We start from the raw sequence: 20,819 nt of genomic DNA, 5'->3' as shown, positions 1-20,819 counted from the left end.
ACACCCAAGAAAAGCAAAGTGGTCCCATGATTGGACCCAATACATAATTGTCATCCCCATAAAAGTAAACTTTAGAAGCGACATTGATATGTTTTTTTAAAGGTAAACCAGGTTTTATGCCAGGCGCTGCTTCTGAATTAGTTTGCGTCGGCAAGCAGTTACTTTTTCTTTGAAATGAGAATTACGGGAAAAACTTGAAAAAGAAAAAAGAAAAAAGCGGGGAAAAGAGAGAGAACGAAAACCAAATTTTATGACGCAAATGCCCTTTTGAATTTACCGAATACCAATCCGTTTGTCAAGCGAAAGTAACTCCATCGTCAAAATTTAGAGAAATTTCGCTTACTTCCTCGGGAAGACACATCGACTTTCCGCAAATCACAGGATGATCGCCGCTCTACTCTTTTTCAGGTACAGTTCAGATTTTTATAATTTATCCTGTACCAATAATATTTCAAGCTTTCGAAGGTTTTCGTGTATATTCGTTTGAAATTGTACAGATTTTGTCAATTTAATGCACAAGTTTGGTAAATATACGTTGAAATTGCGCAGATTGTTCTTTCGATTTAATGCAAACCGGTTGAATGCAAATCTTTTAGTGAGTATTGATTGCATTTGTGCATATTGTTCTATCGGTTGAGTGCACAGACTTTATTGAATAATCGTTGAATTTGCGCCGATTGTTTTGATTCGGTTTCTAGTCGAATTTCATTGAAGCGGTGATAAAAATTAGAATAGAGCCCATTTTTGGGTTTCTCCATGGCTTCTCTTTACTATGGATTTCTCCCTTATGGAGCAATGAGAGAAATATTGTGATTGAAAGATATGGAGTGAAAGATTGTGATACGATTGGTAATGTCTTGTGAAGAAGGCTGCTGTTGTGAGAAGGCTGCCCATTACGGAGCTGGATTGAAGTTCTGTGAATGTTAATTTGTTAAGTGAGTTAAAAGAGATAAAAGTGTTGCAAAAGAGATCTAAAGAAATTTCCTCCAATGACCAAGAGTATTCAAGAAATTTATCAAAGGACTCATCAAGTTAATTATGCTTTAATGACCACCATAATGAAGAATAATGATCGTCAAACATATGAAGAGGCCAAAGGAAAACATGAATGGGAAGAAGCTATGAAAAATGAGTATGATTCCTTGATAAAGAACAACACTTGGGAATTGGTAGAGTTGCCAAAAGGTAAGAATGTGGTTAACAATAAGTGGGTTTATAAGACCAAGTTCAAGTCGGATGGGAGTATTGAAAAACATAAAGCAAGACTAGTGGCCAAAGGGTATTCACAAAAAGAAGGGATTGATTACATAGAAACTTTTGCCCCAGTAGCAAAGATTAGTACTGTTAGAGCTATTATAACATTAGCGGCTCATTTTAAGTGGCCTCTACACCAAATTGATGTTAAAAATGCATTTTTGAATGGTGAAATTGATGAAGAGATTTATATGACTCAGCCACAAGGATTTGAAATTCAAGGGAAAGAACATTTGGTTTGCAAACTAAGGAAGTCTTTATATGGTCTCAAACAAGCTCTAAGGGCTTGGTATGCTAAAATTGATGAATATTTTCAAATTCAAGGCTTCCATAATAGTCCTCATGATCCAAATTTGTATGTGAAAGGGACTTTAACAATGGGCATCTATTATTCATTTCATGGAGATATTTCCCTTATTGGCTATTTAGATTCTGATTGGGCAGGATGCGCAGATGATTGTAAGTCCACTACAGGTTATGTTGTCTATCTTGGTGCAGGTCCCATTTCTTGGTGCAGTAAAAAGCAGTCTACCATTGCTCTATCCACTACAGAAGCTGAATATATTGCGGCAAATGAAGTAGCAAAAGAAATCACTTGGCTACGATCCTATCAGTCCTCAAGCAACGTCATGCACTACCTTCTCTACTTCATTGTGACAATCAAAGTGCCATCTCATTGTCTAAGAATCCAGTGTTTCATGCACACACCAAACATATTGAGGTCTATCATCATTATATCAGGCATCTCATCCAGCAACAGGTAATTCATCTTCAATATTGCAAGACAGAGGACCGGATTGCTGATTTATTCACCAAGGCCTTAAGTGAAGCCAAGTTTGTATCTCTTCGACATCTTTTGGGCTTAAGAGCAATGACATAATTGTCTCATGGTTGTCATTCAGGGGGGATTCTTGTGAATTCCATCCATTGTATTTAGGAGATAACAGATTGTAAATTGGTACCTAACAAGGCTTTAGGCCGGGACCTATCATATGTAGATTATGGGGAGATATTTAGATAGTAGATATTTAGTATAGCTATTGTAATTAATTTAGGGGGGATGTCAATGTAAATTAATTATAACCACCAGAAGATATGGTTGGCACCAACCAAGATGCTTCTAGAGGCATGTGCGGCCATCCCTCCAACTGCCAGCTACTCTCATTAAATACATAACTAAATCTTTCTCTAGAATGCTCTGTACATTTATCACTAATTCAGCTATAAATAGAATGGTTGAGGCTGGGATATCAGCACTCATTTTCCTGAATTTTCTGCTATGAGTATTCTGCTGTGTTATGATTGAGTTTTTGTTTAAGCGGTGCAGATTAAATCAATATAAAATTTTAGTGAGTATTCATCGATATTCGGAAGATATACTGGTTACTGCAAAGTTTTTGGCAAATATTTGTTGATTTTGAGTATTTCAATATTAGGTGAAGCTTTTAGTAATTTCGTTTTGAATCTGCGATGATTATTTTGATTTAATCTTAAGTAAATATTTGTTTATTGGACACTGTTTCCGTTTTTGAAAGTTTTTCCTTTCAATTTGGTATATTATTTTGAAGTAATGCTAAGATTTTAGTAATAATCTGTTCAATTTGTGTAGATTATTGCGATTTAATGTTAAGCAATTAGTCGTTGAAATTGTGCAGAGTGTTTTAATAAGTAAGCATTGAGTTTTTGTCGATAATATGTTTGAATGCATATGTTTTGGTAAATATTCATTGTATTTGTTCAGATTATTTTGATTTAATGCTAATATTTTGGTACTCTGTGGAATTTCTGCAGATTATTTCAATTTGATGTACAAATTTTAATAAATTTTCGCTGGTGCAGATAAATTTTAACTTATTGTCCTCTTAAAATGTCCCGAGGATATGCTAGTCTCCCAACGAGTCATCTTCCTGGCTCCGTGCCTGTATGTAACCTTTGTCTTTTCCCTAAAATCTTAAGCAAATATTCTTCACTAGCGTGATTTAGTTCATCATATATGTTTCTAAAGAATCAAATTATTGTGCTGCTGCTATGTTTGATGCTGGAAATGTTTGTTGTGCCTCATGGTGATCCAATTTGCCGTAACTTTGATTCTGTTTCCCTAAATTTCTGTTAGTGCGATTCAATGAATGAGTTGTGTCTGTTCATTTTGGATTGAAATCTGTCATCTGACTGGGTTTATGAAAATTGAATCAAAAGAGAACATGGAAATTCCATCAGAATTGGTTTATGAAAATTGAATCAAAACAGAAAATAGAATTCCTCTCCATCCGGCTTGACCAATTGGGAGAGGATCTTTAGCTGGTAAACTGACTTTAGGGCTCAGCCATGAAGAGACTTGTGGCCATAGGCTAAAAGCATAAATATTATAATGTCAGTGGGTGGGTGCAATTGCCTTAAATGCTCATAACCACTATTGGATCGTTGTAATATGCATGAATGAATATGTTGGAAAACTCATGAATTTATGATATGATGACCACATTGGAAGTAATGGGGTTTGAAGAATCAATTTAAAAAAAAAGTGGAGAATTTTATATTATATCAGTGTATGAATTGATCCTATGATCAACTTTTTGTAGTAGAAGTTTCTCCCCATAAAAAACTTGTTAATACAATACATATGATTATACCAGTTAAGGTATGAAATCATCATGTAATTAATTTGTCATAAGAAATAGGGCAATAGATCACAAGAATGTTTCAAAGAAATTGAAGATTTGATATACATGTATATACAATGTCACACACTATGAGATTTGCCTAGCAACAAAAAGCTCTTGTTCTGCTGTTTCAAATTGGTTTTGCCTCTCAATCACTCGAGCACAACTGGATGGACTTCAAAACTATTATTTAAAAAATTGACTTTGGAGTATCTACTTTTCAAATGAACTTTCTAAGATTGGTCTAGGTATGTTCTCAAAGATTTCATGTACATGTTTATGAGTTCAACTGCACAAACATATGCACACATGAATTGGTGTATAGGAGCTATCACATTCTACTTGTTTAGAATATTGTTTGCACCAGCATGTGATTTTGAAATGATCTTTCCAAGCATTGATTGGTTGACTTTTATATGATACCATGGTCTTCATTCTTTACTTAATTTGCGTTCATTTAATTGGGGAAGTGGGTTGTTTTAGTTTTGGTTGATGTGGCAAACATTGTTAGGAATAGCCCCCTAAACCTTTATTAGGCCCCTTCACCATGAAACACAAGGGCAACTACCACAGGAAATTAACAAAAATAGATGTCATGAGAGTAGAGACAGCAAAATTTCTTCTTCTTCTTCTTCTTATAGATTCTCTTTCTTATGCTTCAAAACTAGATGTAGTTCACATTTGTTTCATGACATAGACTTTCGTTCTTATGCCTTCAGTTACACATTTTTATATAGTTTTGATCACTTTAACTGTGAGATTGGTATTAGACTATTTGCTAAGTGTGATGTACTACCAGTTACATAATACTATAACCATGCCAGATTCTTTTTGACGTAGATATTATATCTAATTTGCATCTCATTATTACTTCTGTTAATTTCTGCATTGTATTTTTCCTTTATTTCTGATTGGCCATATAATCGGAGACATTCTTATAGACAATCACATTATTTTGTTTGCAAAGATTAGTGTGTAGCTCTTCATAACTACTGTCTTTTACCACACATTATAGTTAATGTTCTTATAAAATGCTCATGTGTAGGCTGTGATAGACAGTGATCCGAAACTGCTGAATTCTGGAGGTATGTGCAATCCATGTTGTCTATCTCCATTTCAATACACATTCAAAATCCAGTTTCCTTTTCCAGACAAAATACAATGGCAAGTTCCCTTGTATCCCTAGAAGAATGTAAACAATCAGTAATCTTTCTGGTGGTATAACTTATACAGTAGCTTGATTCCCGATGATAGAATTATACTTAGGATATTTTAATAAATTAAAATGGAGTTTCATGTTCAACTCCTAAATTGCTTTCTCAATTGATTACCACTTAAGTTTGTTTGATTTTCTAATGCACCAACTCTAGGTTGTTTATGTACTTTTTCACATGGATTGAGAACCTTTTGTATTACCTAGCTAGTATTTAAGTATGCTATATATTTCATGATTGATGGTAAGCCTTGTGATATGCACACAGAAGCAAACCTACAGATATTTCCACCAACACCAAACACTGGTCCAAGCAGACCGTGGGGATATCAACCTACACACAATGCTGATGGTATGTATTGACCATATGTTAGTGCTATGAAGTAAATAACTATCTTTTGCATAGTTGGAAGTTGCACCTGACAATTATATTTTGTGCTTGTATTTATAGACAAATCATTTTAGTTCAAATCTCAAAGTGAAAGCTATTGATTAGCCTAAGTTTTTTTTTTGTTAGATTCTGTGAGAAGCGAGAGTTGAGCCAGGGTTTGATATTGGTAGTTGATTACATGCAACTCTACTCGACAGACTATCAGAGATTAAAGAAAAATTGAAGTGCGATAATACAGAGATAGCAAGATAAATTAGAGAATACTCTTGATACTCTCAATGAGCTATCAGTGAATTTGAGAAGGTAGAAGCAAGTGCTATATATATAGCAAAATTAGTGCATATACATCCAAGAGATTGTAATTTCCCCTTTAGGCTTAGGCTTAGTCATTTCCAATTGAACCATGTTGACCTCAATTTTAAACGAGCCAAAATTTGAACTTTCACACTAAATTCATTATCTAGCCAATCCAAGTTTTATGCAATTGGTAAAGGTACTTCTAAGATTAGTTACTATGTGATTTCAGTCAAAGGCCTTCATTATGAATCCCATAGTGAGTTGGTTGACATTTATCTCATCCTCTCAAGCCAGCATGTTCATCACGAGCCCCTAAATCTAATTGGCTAGCATAGGTTGATAATGTGGAATTAAAGTATCAGATTTACAAATTACTGATGCCCTATCTTGATCATGCCTAAAAGTGACCATATGTTTCAATCGTAAAGTGTGTAAGTATAGACAAATCACTTCTAGAACATTTTCATCATACAAATGATTAATATGTGGCTTAGTAATTTTTTTTAAAGAGAATGCTCATGGTCTTGACAAGATCCAAACTGTACATGTAGATTCAAATAAAAATTGCAAGTTGAGAAGAGCTCACAAGTGGTCATTTGAGTCTTCATTAACTGCTTAAAAAGATTGCTTACTATATTTAAAGTACCACCAATTCTTTTCACCATATCAATGCAAATGATGGTGTTGTAGCTCAATTGTTTAGATAATTTGCTTAAGTGACAAAAAAAACAACATTAATGATAAAACAATTGAAGGTGATAGGAAGTGGAGTTTGGTTCAGCGATATAACTATGCAGGAATTTGATATCTTTTGTGACACTCAATAAATTGTAAAAATTGGCTAGAAGCCCAATGACTTGACAGGAGTATAAGAAAATATCTCTTCGAAAGTTGGCAAATATATATTGTTCACATCAGAAAAGTTGTTATTTTGTGGAAAATTCAATTCAAGTGAAAGCAGTATCGACACATTCCAAAAGTTGTGAAAGTTTTTGAAAACACTGATGGACAAACGCAAGCGGCTGTCCGAAAGAAGTGGATCGATCATTGCCTCTCTTGACCGGATCCGTAATTTACTTAAATGGACTAATGAGAATGTGGTCAGGAGAGTCGATAAGTTTTAAAACTTTTAAAAACATCGACAACTGCCTAACCTGTTGCTAAATAAATATTTCAGTAAATATGGAAAACATGACTAAGACACTTGTTTTTGTAGAAGAACCTGATTGTAAGGAGGTGGCTTTATCAGCGGGTCTCAAAAGTTCTTAAAGTTCCTTTTGAAATCAATATAACTCTATTGTTTATTGGTGGTATTGAATAAATTTCCAAGTTATTAAAAATTGCGATCAAAAGCAATGCTCAACTAAGGCCAAGATGAAAGAAAAAGGGTTTCATGTGTTTGAAGAAGTTCTTAAAGTTGATTTTATCTTGATACTTCCAAGGAAAATAGCAGAGTATAAAAGTTGGGGACATGTTTGAAGAGAAGAGTGATATTTGGAGATAGTTAAATACTACCCAACAAAACAATCCCATGCTTATATATGGACTTGTGATTGAGTCTCAATGCAGATTGGAGATATTCAAATGACATGGTTGAAACTTGTCAAGAAGTCCCTTACATGAGTATGTCAATTTTCGTTCATTCTTGGCATAATCGGTTTTGAAAATGGAGGTTTTCTTTTTACCAAAAACTCTCAGTTGACATATTTAAAGTGTCAAACAACCTCTCATCATCTCTATCCACCTTGAAAGTGCAGATTAGAAGCACATATTCTCAGCCAAAAGTGTGATCAATCTCAATTATGAAAAGAACGAGATAGGGTTTTATTGTCAAAGAATAACACATGCAACATGAGTTGTTGGACAAAGTGCCTCTAATCATTGTCTTCTCGTGGATATACACTTGAAATGATTTATGGTGTGTTAATATAGGAGAAAAGGTTATGAGAATTAAATAAAACATGAAGGATGATCAAATATTTTTGACGTAATGCTAGCAATAGCTATGATGGACATGCATGCAAATCGTGGCACGACAGACATCACAATTGAAGGTTTTGGCGAAACTCTTCAAAGAAATATGATTTCATTGAATGTGATGATTGCATGATCCACAAATATAAATTTGGTAAAAAAAGTTTAAAAACTTTCAAGCAAATGCAAGTTGTGAGTGTAATTTGCATACAACCACCTTTTCCAATGTCCTCACATGAAAAATTGGTGTTTTGAATTGGTTATAGATGTCATCAAATGTAAAATCAAATGTAAAATATGGGAGAATCTTATCAGATTTTGAAGTTGGAAATTCCATGGTCGACGTGCATGGTAAATGTGGAATCATAGATATTTTGCGATAAACTACTTCAAAGAGACCCATCACAAGAAATGCATGCAAAAAATGGAATCATAGACAATGTACCTGAATTGTTTGATAGTACGTATTTCGTGGAACTCCATGAACACCAGATCTACACAATTTTTTGTTGTTGTTGAAAAGACTTTAGAAACTTTCAATCAAATGTGGATGACAAGTGTAAAGCTGTATTCTACAAACTTTTTTGTCATTTTTGCATATTTGCAATAAGACCTTTGAAAGAGTGTATGAATATCCATCGAAGCATGAATTTAGATGGTAAGATTGTTGTTAAGTATCACTGGAATTTATCTTAGAGACATGCACTGCAAGGTGGGGATGTCTCAAACATGGCAACATCAACTGCATCAATACTTGAAGTTTTGGTATAGCATATGAGAATCCATCAAAAATCATAGAAGGCACATGAACTGTTTGACTATAATCACTAAGCAATGCAAATATCCAATGATATTGAGATGTGAAAGATTGAAGAGCTCTTCATAATAAATATCAGTCATTGGGGCAAATTACGTGTGTTGTTCAACAAGCCAAAATAAATGAGTATTAAATCCTTCAATGGTAGGGACTTCATCGGCTAGTGACCCAAGTTATACTATTTATAAAGTCGACAAGCCAAAATGTCGTTATTATAAGCAAAAAGTGATAGTTATTGTAGCAGTCACTTTATCCTCCAAAGCGCCAAAAATAGGAGCTGTAATATATTGTGATTGCAAAGACATTTAGTAAATTGGTTTGCTAAATGTGTAACCATATAAACGACAGTCTTATAGTAGTTCACAAAATTATTTAGAAGCACAAGGATTGTTTGCAAGTGTGCCTTAAAAAAGATGACATCATCACATGGAGTGAAATTGAATGATACCATGGGCTGTGCAATAAAGCATTAGAAGAAAGTTCTTTCCAAACCTTCATGTCATGGTGGCTATTTAAAACTCTTCGAATCATATCTTTGAGATAGCATTTGGACCAGCAATGTTTATGGGAAGTTGTTTTGCAAAAACAAGATTACTGATAATGTGAAGGTTAACAATCTCAACTAGCATCCTACGTCCTCACATCAAAATGCGAATGAGGGAACATGTTATAGATATGATCTTTTGCGAAGGGAGCTTTCTCAAATATTATTGATATTGTGAATACCTTGGTCGACATGCATGGATAATGTTGTGCTTGCAAAGAACACATAAAGATGATAAAGATGGATGGGATAAAATTTTGTAAATCATTGAGAAGATTATTAGTTCATGGGAAGAAGGGGACATTTAATAAGGTACAAATATAGTTGAATAATAAGTTCTTGAAAATAATGATGTTGGGGAACAAATGGCTCATGGATCAAGAAAAGGATATGGAGATTACTTTTTTTTTGGTCTTATTCTAATGCCACAAGATTCAAATAGGCCTTTGTAAAGTGATTTATGTCACTCATTATAAAGCAAAGTTATCTATTAGGTTCAAGTTTTGTTAAAGTTACACAAATCCTAACTTTCGTTTAAAATGATGGTTATTCTACGTAGTCACTTAAGTAGTCATCTTGACTAGTTTCTTAAGTGACTATCCTAGGTGGTTATTGTAAAGTTTATACAGATTTCTATGACAATACTGATAAATGTATGGTTTTTATTTCAGGTTCAATCTCTGCTAATGAAGGACCTGATATGCTCCACAATATGTATAATAATAATGCAAAGATATTGATAAAAGTTTCTTCAACCTTCGATATTTGTATTACCTCCAATCTGCTGACATTAATTGATTTCGATGCTTGCGATATCAGGCGGTAACAACATATATACAAAGGCGGTCAGGTATATGGGTGAATGGGCATGTCTCCAAATGGAGAGATGACCATTCACCAATATACTTGATCGGTGGTTTTTGATCACACCCAATGTTTTAGTTATAACAAAACTAATTGTTTCAATGACTTAATGAAGCCCGATGCAAATCAATAATGATTGTAATGGAATGCGATCATTACTAAGATCAATCTCAGATATAAACAAAATATGCACAGCCGGTTCTATATACAGTTATCATCATGAATAATGCAGATTATATTCGTGCATATATACATATCAATATTCAAATCGTATACACACACACACATGAATATATTCTCATATGATTAGAGATATTGTCTTAACCGAAGCTACATGTTTTAACAGTTATCATAAGTGGTTGGTTAAGTAGTTACCCGAAGTAGTTATCTAATGTAACTCCCCTTGGTAGTTATCATAAGTAGTTAGGAAAGTGGTTAGGTAGTTATGATGAGTGGTCACAAGATGGTTATCAAGAAGAGCCTATATATACGAGGCCATTTCTAATGTAAAAAGGGGGAGACTTTTTCGCAAAGGGGATATTATGGAGAAATTTCAAGGCAGATTTTTGGCTTTTCATTATTTACGAAGGAGTATTTGAACTTGTATATTTTTAAAGAGAATCAATAATGCATTTAGTTGTATGTCTCAGATGTATTCATGAGTTATTATTACTGATTTTTTGTATGCAAAAGTGGTGATCTCTTTATGTATGATGGAGTTCAACATTCTCTCACTTATGTAAGTTGTTTAGCAAAATGCACTCGTTTCCTGGTATCTTGATAAGGATGTAATAGAATAGCTTATCTTATCGTATGTCAAGGTTAGTTATTCTTATTTTGTCATAATTTCATCAATGCACTGAAAAACCCTTTTGTAAATCATTACCATTTGTGAATCTCAACTAGTATTCATATGTCTACTACTATTGAGGTTTATCGATTTTCTTTAGTTTGGTCTTGTTTCCTTTATGTATTTTCAAGTGAAAAGTATGCAAAAATACCAAATACCCCATTCATATGAAGGAGCTGCCCCTCTCAGACGTAGAGAAAGTTTGCAACTTGACAGTGATCAGGCTTCAATCTATCCAACCATTGGTGCGGTTAGCACTGCTCCATGGGCGAACAAGGTCATTTTTGAAAGAAGCATTTGCAGTGATGAATCTGTTTACCAACAAACCCAAATCTATTTATGTTCGAGCCAAATAGGTAAAGATACAATAACTCAATCAGGTAAAAAGGATTATTCATTCATTTAGTTCAACTAAGTTATTTATATGTATTTATTGACATCTATACTGACCTTATTACTATTTCAACATGCTGAAGGATTAGGTGTATAACCAAGGTGCCTAGAGGTCAATTTCAGTGGGCTCCCTCAAAGTTTACAAGTCCAAGCTCATATCCTATTTTGGGACTTGCCCTCAAGGCTTCCCTGACACTGACCCTTACCCTGTCTTGGGACTGTTAGCCATTGCTTGCATTTAGACAAGCCCCTCCTTGGAAACGTTATTGTCCCTTCTTCTTCAAGTCCTAACACATCTGAATACACACACACACACACACACACACACTAATATCTCATGTATCATTGCTATATGTATAAAACATATATATAATTCTGAATTTATTATTTTTAGTATAATATTAATATATATGTTTATACATTTATTATCTTACACTATATATATATAACACAGCATTAAATAGTATGTTATTCAACACTTTACATAGTCACAATCTTATTCTTCCTTATCTCCCTTCTGGAGAATAGCCATAATATTTTATATTTCCTTCTGTCCTTGTGTTTGATCTCTAATCCATATATCTATTGTTCTATATCCCTATGAAGTGGAGTTGAACTTCCTTTTATACCGATTCTTAAGAGTGGAGGGGTGTGTCTCTATATGGCATCTTTATCGAGGAATCCTTTATTGCACCCCTTGGATTTAACTAGTATGGAAATGACTTTATCATTCCTTGATCTTGATAAAGACTTCCCTCTTTTCTATTAAGGATGATAGCAATTGTGACACACTGAAAACATTCCTTGCTTCCCCGACTCCTCATATCCACACATGCCTGGTTGCGATTTTAATAATGACAACTAGTCATTCCGTCAACTCTAGCATTTCGATAACTTTGTTTATTAATGGATTGCTACCTTATTCGTGATGTAAGTCTAGAATATTTCCTTGGACTGCTTATTTAAAGCAATGGTCTATTGTAATCCACTTCGCAGTGGCAACCTCCAGCTGCAATGCTATTTCAATCACCATCAACATGCTTCAATACTCTAACCATCGCATGCTCCTTAGCCACAAATAATGTTGACTTTGTTTAATATTGCTTTGATATTTGTGTTAGTGTAATGACAAGAAGCATTACCAATGAAATAGACATATCTCTGTCATCGTAATATTACTTTGAGTATTGCCATCGATAGAGCCCACTTATCAACCAGTAAGCTGCTCGTTAGAGAACCTATTGACGAGTCAATGATGGCAAATAGAATATTAATATGGCAGATAGAATTAGTGTTGATGTTAACATCAATTGGCAGCAATAGTTGAGTACAAACTTAATCTGTAATTAGATTGAGATAAGGATGCATGGATGGTGATTATAGAAGGGATGAATCATAATTATAATTTAGAGACTTGGTACTTAATTATTCATTTATAATTATTATTTGTTATGAATGAATATTCATCTTGTATATATATATATATATATGTATGTATGTATGTATGTATATGTTATTAACAATATATTTACTCGTATGTATATTATTTATATGTAAATTTGATTTATATAATTGACTACATAATTAAAAAAGGAATCGATTACATATTCATATTCCATAGATGTGTATCATATATCTATATAAATTATGGCTCATGATAGAGGTGCATTAACTACTACTTTCTATTAAAGTTCGGAGGTTTTACGGTTCTATCTACTCTATAAATTCCAAAAGATGTGACATGGTCTCCTTAGATGAAGATAAAATAGGAGTTATACATGGTGGCACATTCAGGCAAGAGGGGTGAGAAACCCAACTACTACATAACCTACCAAGCAAGAACAAAAAAGTGGTTATGTGGCACAACTTACCAAAAGAGGGTGTGTAACTCAACTACCCATGTATGTGAGAGAGTGACACATGCAGCTGAAATATTTTTTCTACGTGCCCTCAAATTAACCTCTCCTAAACTTAAGAAAGCTTAAATAATGTGTAGGACAAAAGTGATACCCCACTAACATAAGAAAATTAGATTCCCAGCAACACTAGGAAGTGCCATTTGAAGGCTACACATATCTTTAATTGGTAGATGCTGATGTTTTGCCTGAATCGCCAATAATTTTTATATGCAACCTAGTCTCAAAATGTAAATGTATTGTATGTTACTATGTACTGAAGCAAATAAAGAAGATACTAGATCAGAAGGTCTTGCAGGTCACAATTGGGTACCTGAAGTGGGTAGCCAATTCAGGAAGCCAGATCCAAACTCAACTGCACTTTTTTTAAATATTCTGAAAAAACACGTAGAAATTTACTGTCTTAACATCCTCTCAACAACCAAAACTAAAAACATGTAGATTCAAATGTTTGATATTATAATTTTCTTGATTCAAGTATCTACCTCTCTATGATTCAACAACATGAACACCAAAAGAATCTACCTCTACCCTTTACACAATCAGAAAACATAACTGAAGCACCTTCCTTGACCAGTTTCTCAGCATGTCATACTCCTCCCAAAGGTTCCTGGTTATTTGTTTATCAAATTGCAAAAATTATTTCAATTTTACCTCTTAACAAAAAGTAATACTCCCTTGTTGCTTTAAAAATGGTCACAAAAAATTATGGCTGCTGCCAAGTTTGATGTTAGTTCACACACGAATACCACTCCCATGCCATTTTAAAAATGATCCAAAAATAACAGGGACTGCCACCAGGTCTGACAGCAGCTGCCTGGGCCAAATATAGAACTATTTTAAAATAATGCACTCAATACTGACAGAAGCCATTGACCATACCTGGAGATTTGAATCAGCCAAACAAAGAAATAAGATGCTGCCACAGAATAGCAATAAAATCCCTTGAAACTGCTGCTAAAATAAGACAAGGTAAAGGATTCTGCCACCAGCTGTCCATGACCAAGAAGATAGAATCCTCTGCAAGATACCAAAATCATAACCATGAAAGGAAGACCCAAAATTGATTTGGAACCAATCCTGCATCACTAGGCAAATTTGTTCCAGAAAGGGTGTGTGTTTGTGTTCAAAGTGAATAGATCACAATTAAATTCTATTCATATAATATTCATACAAATTTTTGAATGCTATGCTATCAATTGTGCAGGATAAGTAAGGTTTAATTTTTAAATATATAATATATATGTGTGTGTGAGTGTGTTTACATTTAACAAATGGAAATTAATGTATAGCTGCTGTCATACCTATAAACGCTTGAAGATAGAAGAGGCACTCCAAAACTTTCTTGATCCCTACAGGATGTACACTTTTGTCAAGCATCACTATCTCTATACAGTGGTAGTAGGAAGAACCACATATGCAAAATAAATCACATTTGCATGAGTAAATCAGTTGTGTAAAATAAATTGTTTTACAGGAATATGTTAGCTAGTTAGGCATAAAGCAACTAGGCAAAAGCTTATCTCCTGAGGCAGTGATCAGTGCAATCGGTATGCCATATGCTACCATTGGTTATGCAGACAGTTCCTGATCAGTTATGGTCAGTATTAAGAATATTGTAGATGCAATAAACTGAACCTACAAATAACATAAGGAAATCTAAGTCAGTTATGCTAAGGCCTTGACTACATGAATAGTAAAAATGTATTAAGTCTCTTGAGAACAAAAATATTATTGAGAAAAAATTAGCAGGAGTGTAGAAGGTTGTTTGGAGTGAGGTGCAATACCCATAACATTCTTGGAGTGGGCCCATGTTGGCACCTCTACCTTTGAGGGAGTGTTTTTTATTATGGTGGGTGGGGGGCTACTTGGAAAGCCTTACCCTCGATTTCATGTTCTGTGTTTCCTGTTTAATGCTAAAAGCATTATAGTCTGTAGGCTTTGTTTTCCAGAAAATGCCAAATTGCAATCACATGTTTGTGGGTACTGGGCGTCATCTTGAAGTATGTTTTCCATACAGGGAGGGCATTTCAAACATATTTGCAAAATCTTAAAAAGGAAGAGTATTAAATAAAACTTTTTGTCACCAAAAGCTATGAAGGATTTTGAAATTGACAGAGTACCATGCTGTTTAAGGCATAAGAGGCAAGTGTTAATAATTCCATGAATAGGAAAATTTGAAATAAGTGGGGCCTTCCAAAGAAGACTAGCATTTTGGGGTTGTAAGGACATAGAAAATTTAATTATTCTGTCACATTCTGACTGTACTCTTGATTTCATTTATGTACAGGTCATAAAAACCATGAGCTTAAAAGGTAAAAAATTTTTGCATTACAAAATGTTTAGGTGTTATGACTAGCTTTACAGGGATAATAAAGGGACTGATTTTCCAGCTGGACAGCCTCGTGTTAAGTACTATTTGTTAATGTTTTGCTCTAGTGGATGCTGTTGCGGCCTTAGGGACAGAGGTTCGAAGACCTTGGGGGAATTCCACATGAACTTGGATGGGCTGGACCTCATCTCAATTCTCTCATCATTAGTTTCTGCATCTCTATATGGTGGCACTGGGGCAAACCTTTACCATCCTTTCCTGGACATGCTTTAATTCTCATATTCATAATGACACAGAAATGTGCTTTCATTTGGCTGCATGAGCTAGTATATTGCACATTACAGTACTGCATTTTTAAACAAATGCCCCATCGCCCCTCAAACTTGTTGCTCATTTGTACTTCGGGTTGTGTGGGTTGGAAAATGTAGCCAATAGTGGTTGCCATTGTACTAATTTATTCCTTGCATTAAGAAAATAAAAATAATTATATCGAACACCAAATTACAAATGTCGAATTTTGGAATTTGTGTATAGTGAAATAAAAAATTAATTTAATTCACTCATACCATCTCAAATTTAAATATAAAAATATCAAATTAAAAATTTAACCTTACAGTTTTTTGCTGCAAATATTATAATTAAATTAATTCATCCAATGTAAATTCGAGTTACAAAACCTGTATATAATTAATGGATTGGTCAAGATAGGCATAATATTTTCTAGCAAATTTAAAGATAGCATGAACTTTTTAAACTGTATGGTAATAGAAGAAGAAAATGAAACCAATTCATTGACTAAAAGTTGTAGTCTAAAAATTTACTCAAAGCGTTGTTTGTGGGGGTCTACTCGTACATATTTTTGCTTAGACACAAGCAGGGGTAAGGTTTGTTTGAGGTGTGTGGGCTTGGAAGAGCATTTAACGAATCCAGTCATTTGAATGACAAACACCGAGGAGCAGAAAAACTGACACATCTTTTTTTTAACAATTGCAGCTCAAGAAAAACCAAAAAAATGAATCATGAACCTTCTAGTTTTCTAGAACTTTTATTAAAGTTGCCTAGGGTTTTAAACATAAAAAACTTAAAATTCAAATATATATCATGAAAAATTTGTCTGATTGTGGAATTGTGTTGGGTACATAAAAAATAGCATGTTAAAATGCTACCGAAGATTTGATTAAAATCTTGTTGCAGATTGAAAGAAATCTAAACCCTAGATGGTTCCACAAGGTTATTCAGACATACCTAATTTTGGGATGTTCTATACCCAGAATCATTGGAGGAAATGTGTGAATTTTAACATATCATTTTTCTGTTATTGAATAGGAGGTTGCACCCTTGAAGTGGTTGATGTTAATTGAAAATTTAATTTTACTCTTCACCATTGATTAAGAAACTTGCTTATGCAGCTTATAGAGTAAAAGTAACGAAAACTAGATTTGAACATGTGAAATGGTAGTTTCTTTAGACTTGTTCCTGCACTTATAATTATCAAGAATGTGTTAATTGATGGATGCAAGGTGAAAACGTTAGTTCTTTCCATAGTTATACCGCCCTGGTGGACAGGGGGACCATGGATCTGGGTGACAAGTTTCAGGATGGGGGGAAAAGGGGCCTTAATTTGGGGATGATGGGGGGACAGGGGTGGTTGTATATACTTACACGTGGTAGTTAAAATGCTAGTTATGGAAAGATGAATTGCAATATAAGATATAAGATGTAAAAGAGTAAATACTTGAACATTGCATTGATTTGAAACATCAAATGTTGAACATAAATATTCAAATTAGCAAATTATCAATACTAGGGCATCCCCCCATCCTCGGCGGATGTAGTAGAATCTGGTGGCGCTGCTAGGGATGGGGGAATGGAGTCCTCAAGTCCCCGGAGCGTCCCCATCTCTGGGACGTGGGGAAAAAAGGGGGGGACGTGTCCCAGTGTTACTATGGTTCCTACCTATAAACAGTAAAGGATAAATAAATGGGTCATCAAGCACTTACTGTAAGGACTCAACCTATCTAACAAATCATAAGCTTACCCCTATTTTGTGCTTCACCTCATTTTTAGAAATGTTCAGATCTTGTCAACATAATATCCTCCTCTTTAGACAACCAAATCCTATTTAGGACTGAGAAAAGATTTAAGAAATTATTCCCTTTTAAAAACAATTGCTCTCTTGAGTAACCAAGTCACTCAAGGCAAACAATTGCAGCTTTTCACCATCTTGCTTTGTTTCATATGTATTGTTTTTAGCGTGCTAAACTCAAGCAGCCAAGTCAATTTGGGTCAGTGTCTCAAGCACTTATTGCCCCAAACTAGTAACATTTATTTGAGCTTCATAAACATTTTTATTATTTTAAATTTTCAAGGAGAAGAGGGAGGCAAGAAATATTCTAAAATAAGTAAAGTCTATAGCAATGGCAAAAAATGACGTGCCCCTAAACCTCTAGCGTGAGACATATTTCTGGGTCAGGTATTCTCACAAAATATAGCTTCTTACTTCCCTTTGGAGTGGAATGCGATACGTAACATTCCACTAGAGGCTGGGACATGGAAGCTGTGCTAATGCAAATTCAGTGGTCCCTTGTGCATGAAAGTAGAGAGTGGAATGGAAAGCAGTCAGTTCTTTGTCTATGACAAAGAAATGTTGGCCCTAATGGATACTAGAAATGCAAGCTATATTCACTTCACTGACACTTAATCATTGCATTGTGGAGCACACATGAAAATTTGAAGTACTCATTCTACCAAAAAGGATTGATCAAACAAGAATCAATGTGTGTAAGAAAACTATAATTTTTAATGTAGGAGGTCAATACAAGAAGGGAATACATAATGCTATTGCAGATTACTAATCTAGGGTACCTATATTGATTGCAGTACTTATGGTCAAGCTAGGCGGGAGGGCAAGATTATTTGCTGAATATGCTAAAATTGAGGGAGTACTAGTTTGCTAAAGTACGTTGTAAGAATCCATGAGGATGACACTTATACCGTTTTAAATAATTGTAAAATTTTCAGACATTAACTTGTACCTGATTCTAAATTTAGGAAGGTACTAGAGTTTAGCAGAATGTCTTTCCTCATTGCTGGTCATATTTGCTTGTGTAAGACATATTACTGCATAGATACGTATTTCAGAGGTTGAAAAATTATGTGAAAACTCGGGCTAATTGTGAAACTTGTCAAAGCATGTTATCGGTTTCGTACCCTGGACCCTTGAATTGGATCTGGGTACGAATTGTATTCGGATTAGCGAAATTGTCTGTGATGGGTCTGAGTAGGGTCTGTGTTTGATCCTTGGGGTCAGTCCTAATCTGTGGATCCAGAAGAATCCACAGGGTGAAACATGGACCCAACCCGAATCCATCACAGACCTAGGGGACCCCATGCAGACTTGGGGGTGTCTTGCAAGGATCTGCACGTCTTAAGCGACCCATGGGCCAAACTAAGAAAATGTGGAGCCAAACTCACAAAAAATGTTATTTAGAATCGTCAATGGTCAAGTATATAAAATTTTAATGTTTATCTTTGACAAGGATCTGCACGTCTTAAGCGACCCATGGGCCAAACTAAGAAAATGTGGAGCCAAACTCACAAAAAATGTTATTTAGAATCGTCAATGGTCAAGTATATAAAATTTTAATGTTTATCTTTGACATTTGGCATTGATCAATGATCAAGCATCATAGATTCATTCTATGAATGATTTAGTTTTACAATTATGTGTAGTTCTCTTATTTCTTTGTATATATAATGCATATATAAATACACACACACACACACACACACACACACTCTTACCTATACAAATGATAATGGAAAATAAAACATTCATGAATCCACAAACCAAATTCTTTTACCCAAACCTGTTCTAAACCCAAATCGGTAGCTTGGCATTTAACACTTAACACTCTTGAATTTATCTTGTATTTTTTATTTTTAATCTTGTTGGTTTTCTCTCTAGGTTGCAAGCTCCTCTAACATATGTTGTGACAACTCTTCAAGCCAATTTGCATCATTAACGCCAACATAGTACATAATCCTGTATCCACTCAGTGAAGCATAAACAATTGGGTTTAAAAAAGTAGAAGACTTGTTTGTTCACAACAACTTGTGCCTCCTGGCACATAAGGATCCAAAATACAAGAAGGGGGAAAGAAGCTTTGGGATGTAGGAATCGAGTCTGCTGACTTGGATATGACCATTCATCTTTCTAGAGCTACTTTACTTGATATGGATGATGATGAGGATGACACAACACTCTCTAGTGCTAGAGAATTCCATCAGCCATAGTGTTAAAGTATAAAGATACAATCTGTTTCATGGTGGATTCCCCTAATATTGAGATGTCTATTTCTATGACAGAATGCTATTTTTGCAAGAGATTGAGATCGAGAAGGGGTGTGCAAATATCCCTTTTCTTGTTGAATCCTAATAGGTTCTCAAGTTCAAATCCTCTGACAAGGTCACTATTATTAGGGTGAGCAAGATCGTAACATATTTGAAGTTAATTCCTTTAATAGGGTGGCTTTTAGTTTGAGTTAGAAAATCATTCAACAAGTTTACTCCTAACAGGGTAAAGGTCTTAATAGGGCTAGACAAATCCCCCAACTAGGTGACTCCTAATAGGGTTTGCTCCCAACTAGACATTATTGTAAGCTCCTAAGAGAGCCAAGCCTTTAACAAGGTACATTGCAAAAGAGTGCAAAGATTTGTGGGTATTAATTCCTGTCGTGATTTTTCTCTCTACAAAGGGTTTTCACAATAAAAATATTGGTGTTATTGTGTGGATGTTTTTATTAGTTGTCTTATTGATAGTTTCACAAGTTAACATGGAATGAATGAATAAGACTTAGATCTGATATTGGTTCATTAGTATTGTGAATTTTTGGTTAAAGATTGAAATTGACTGACTACTGATTCACACCCCTTCCCTCCCTCCGTCCCTTGCCCCCCTCTCAGTAATCTAAGACCTTAAGTATATTAACAATTGATATTAGAGCTTTGATCCTCTTATTGAAAAGCCTAACAACTTGAGGAAAAGATCAACTTGATTAACAAGGAAGGTCCAAAGTTTTCCAAGAACATCTATGTTTGGTGTGATAGGATGGAACTCTACCTAAGAGGAATAGGATCACAAATTGGACACATGTGGAGAGTAAGTATACAAGACCTAATGGGACACTCAATGCTGATCAATTGAAGGCGGAGACGGAAAACATATAGACCTTGAATGCAATTGTAAGCACCTTGTCAAATGCTGATTTTGTTGATATTCATGGGCTGGATAATGCACATGATGTATGAATTC

General features: G+C 34.6%; 1 protein-coding gene across 1 annotated transcript in view; it reads left to right on the top strand.

Annotated features, from left to right (window-relative positions):
* Positions 1-309: 309 nt before the first annotated feature.
* Positions 310-20,819, top strand: part of LOC149560535 (uncharacterized) — a gene marked incomplete at its 5' end in the record, with an annotated part of 61,567 nt that continues 41,057 nt past the window's right edge. Inside the window, 3 exons of the mRNA XM_089824721.1 lie at positions 310-408; positions 4,960-4,999; positions 5,396-5,479. Coding sequence (XP_089680847.1) covers positions 310-408; positions 4,960-4,999; positions 5,396-5,479 — 223 coding nt within the window. The remainder of the gene's footprint in view (positions 409-4,959; positions 5,000-5,395; positions 5,480-20,819) is intronic.

This window comes from Cupressus sempervirens, chromosome 4 (assembly GCF_028749045.1).
Source record: "Cupressus sempervirens isolate cs-2001-9-10 chromosome 4, ASM2874904v1, whole genome shotgun sequence".
NCBI lineage: Eukaryota > Viridiplantae > Streptophyta > Pinopsida > Cupressales > Cupressaceae > Cupressus > Cupressus sempervirens.
This window is presented reverse-complemented; position numbering and strand designations above follow the sequence as displayed.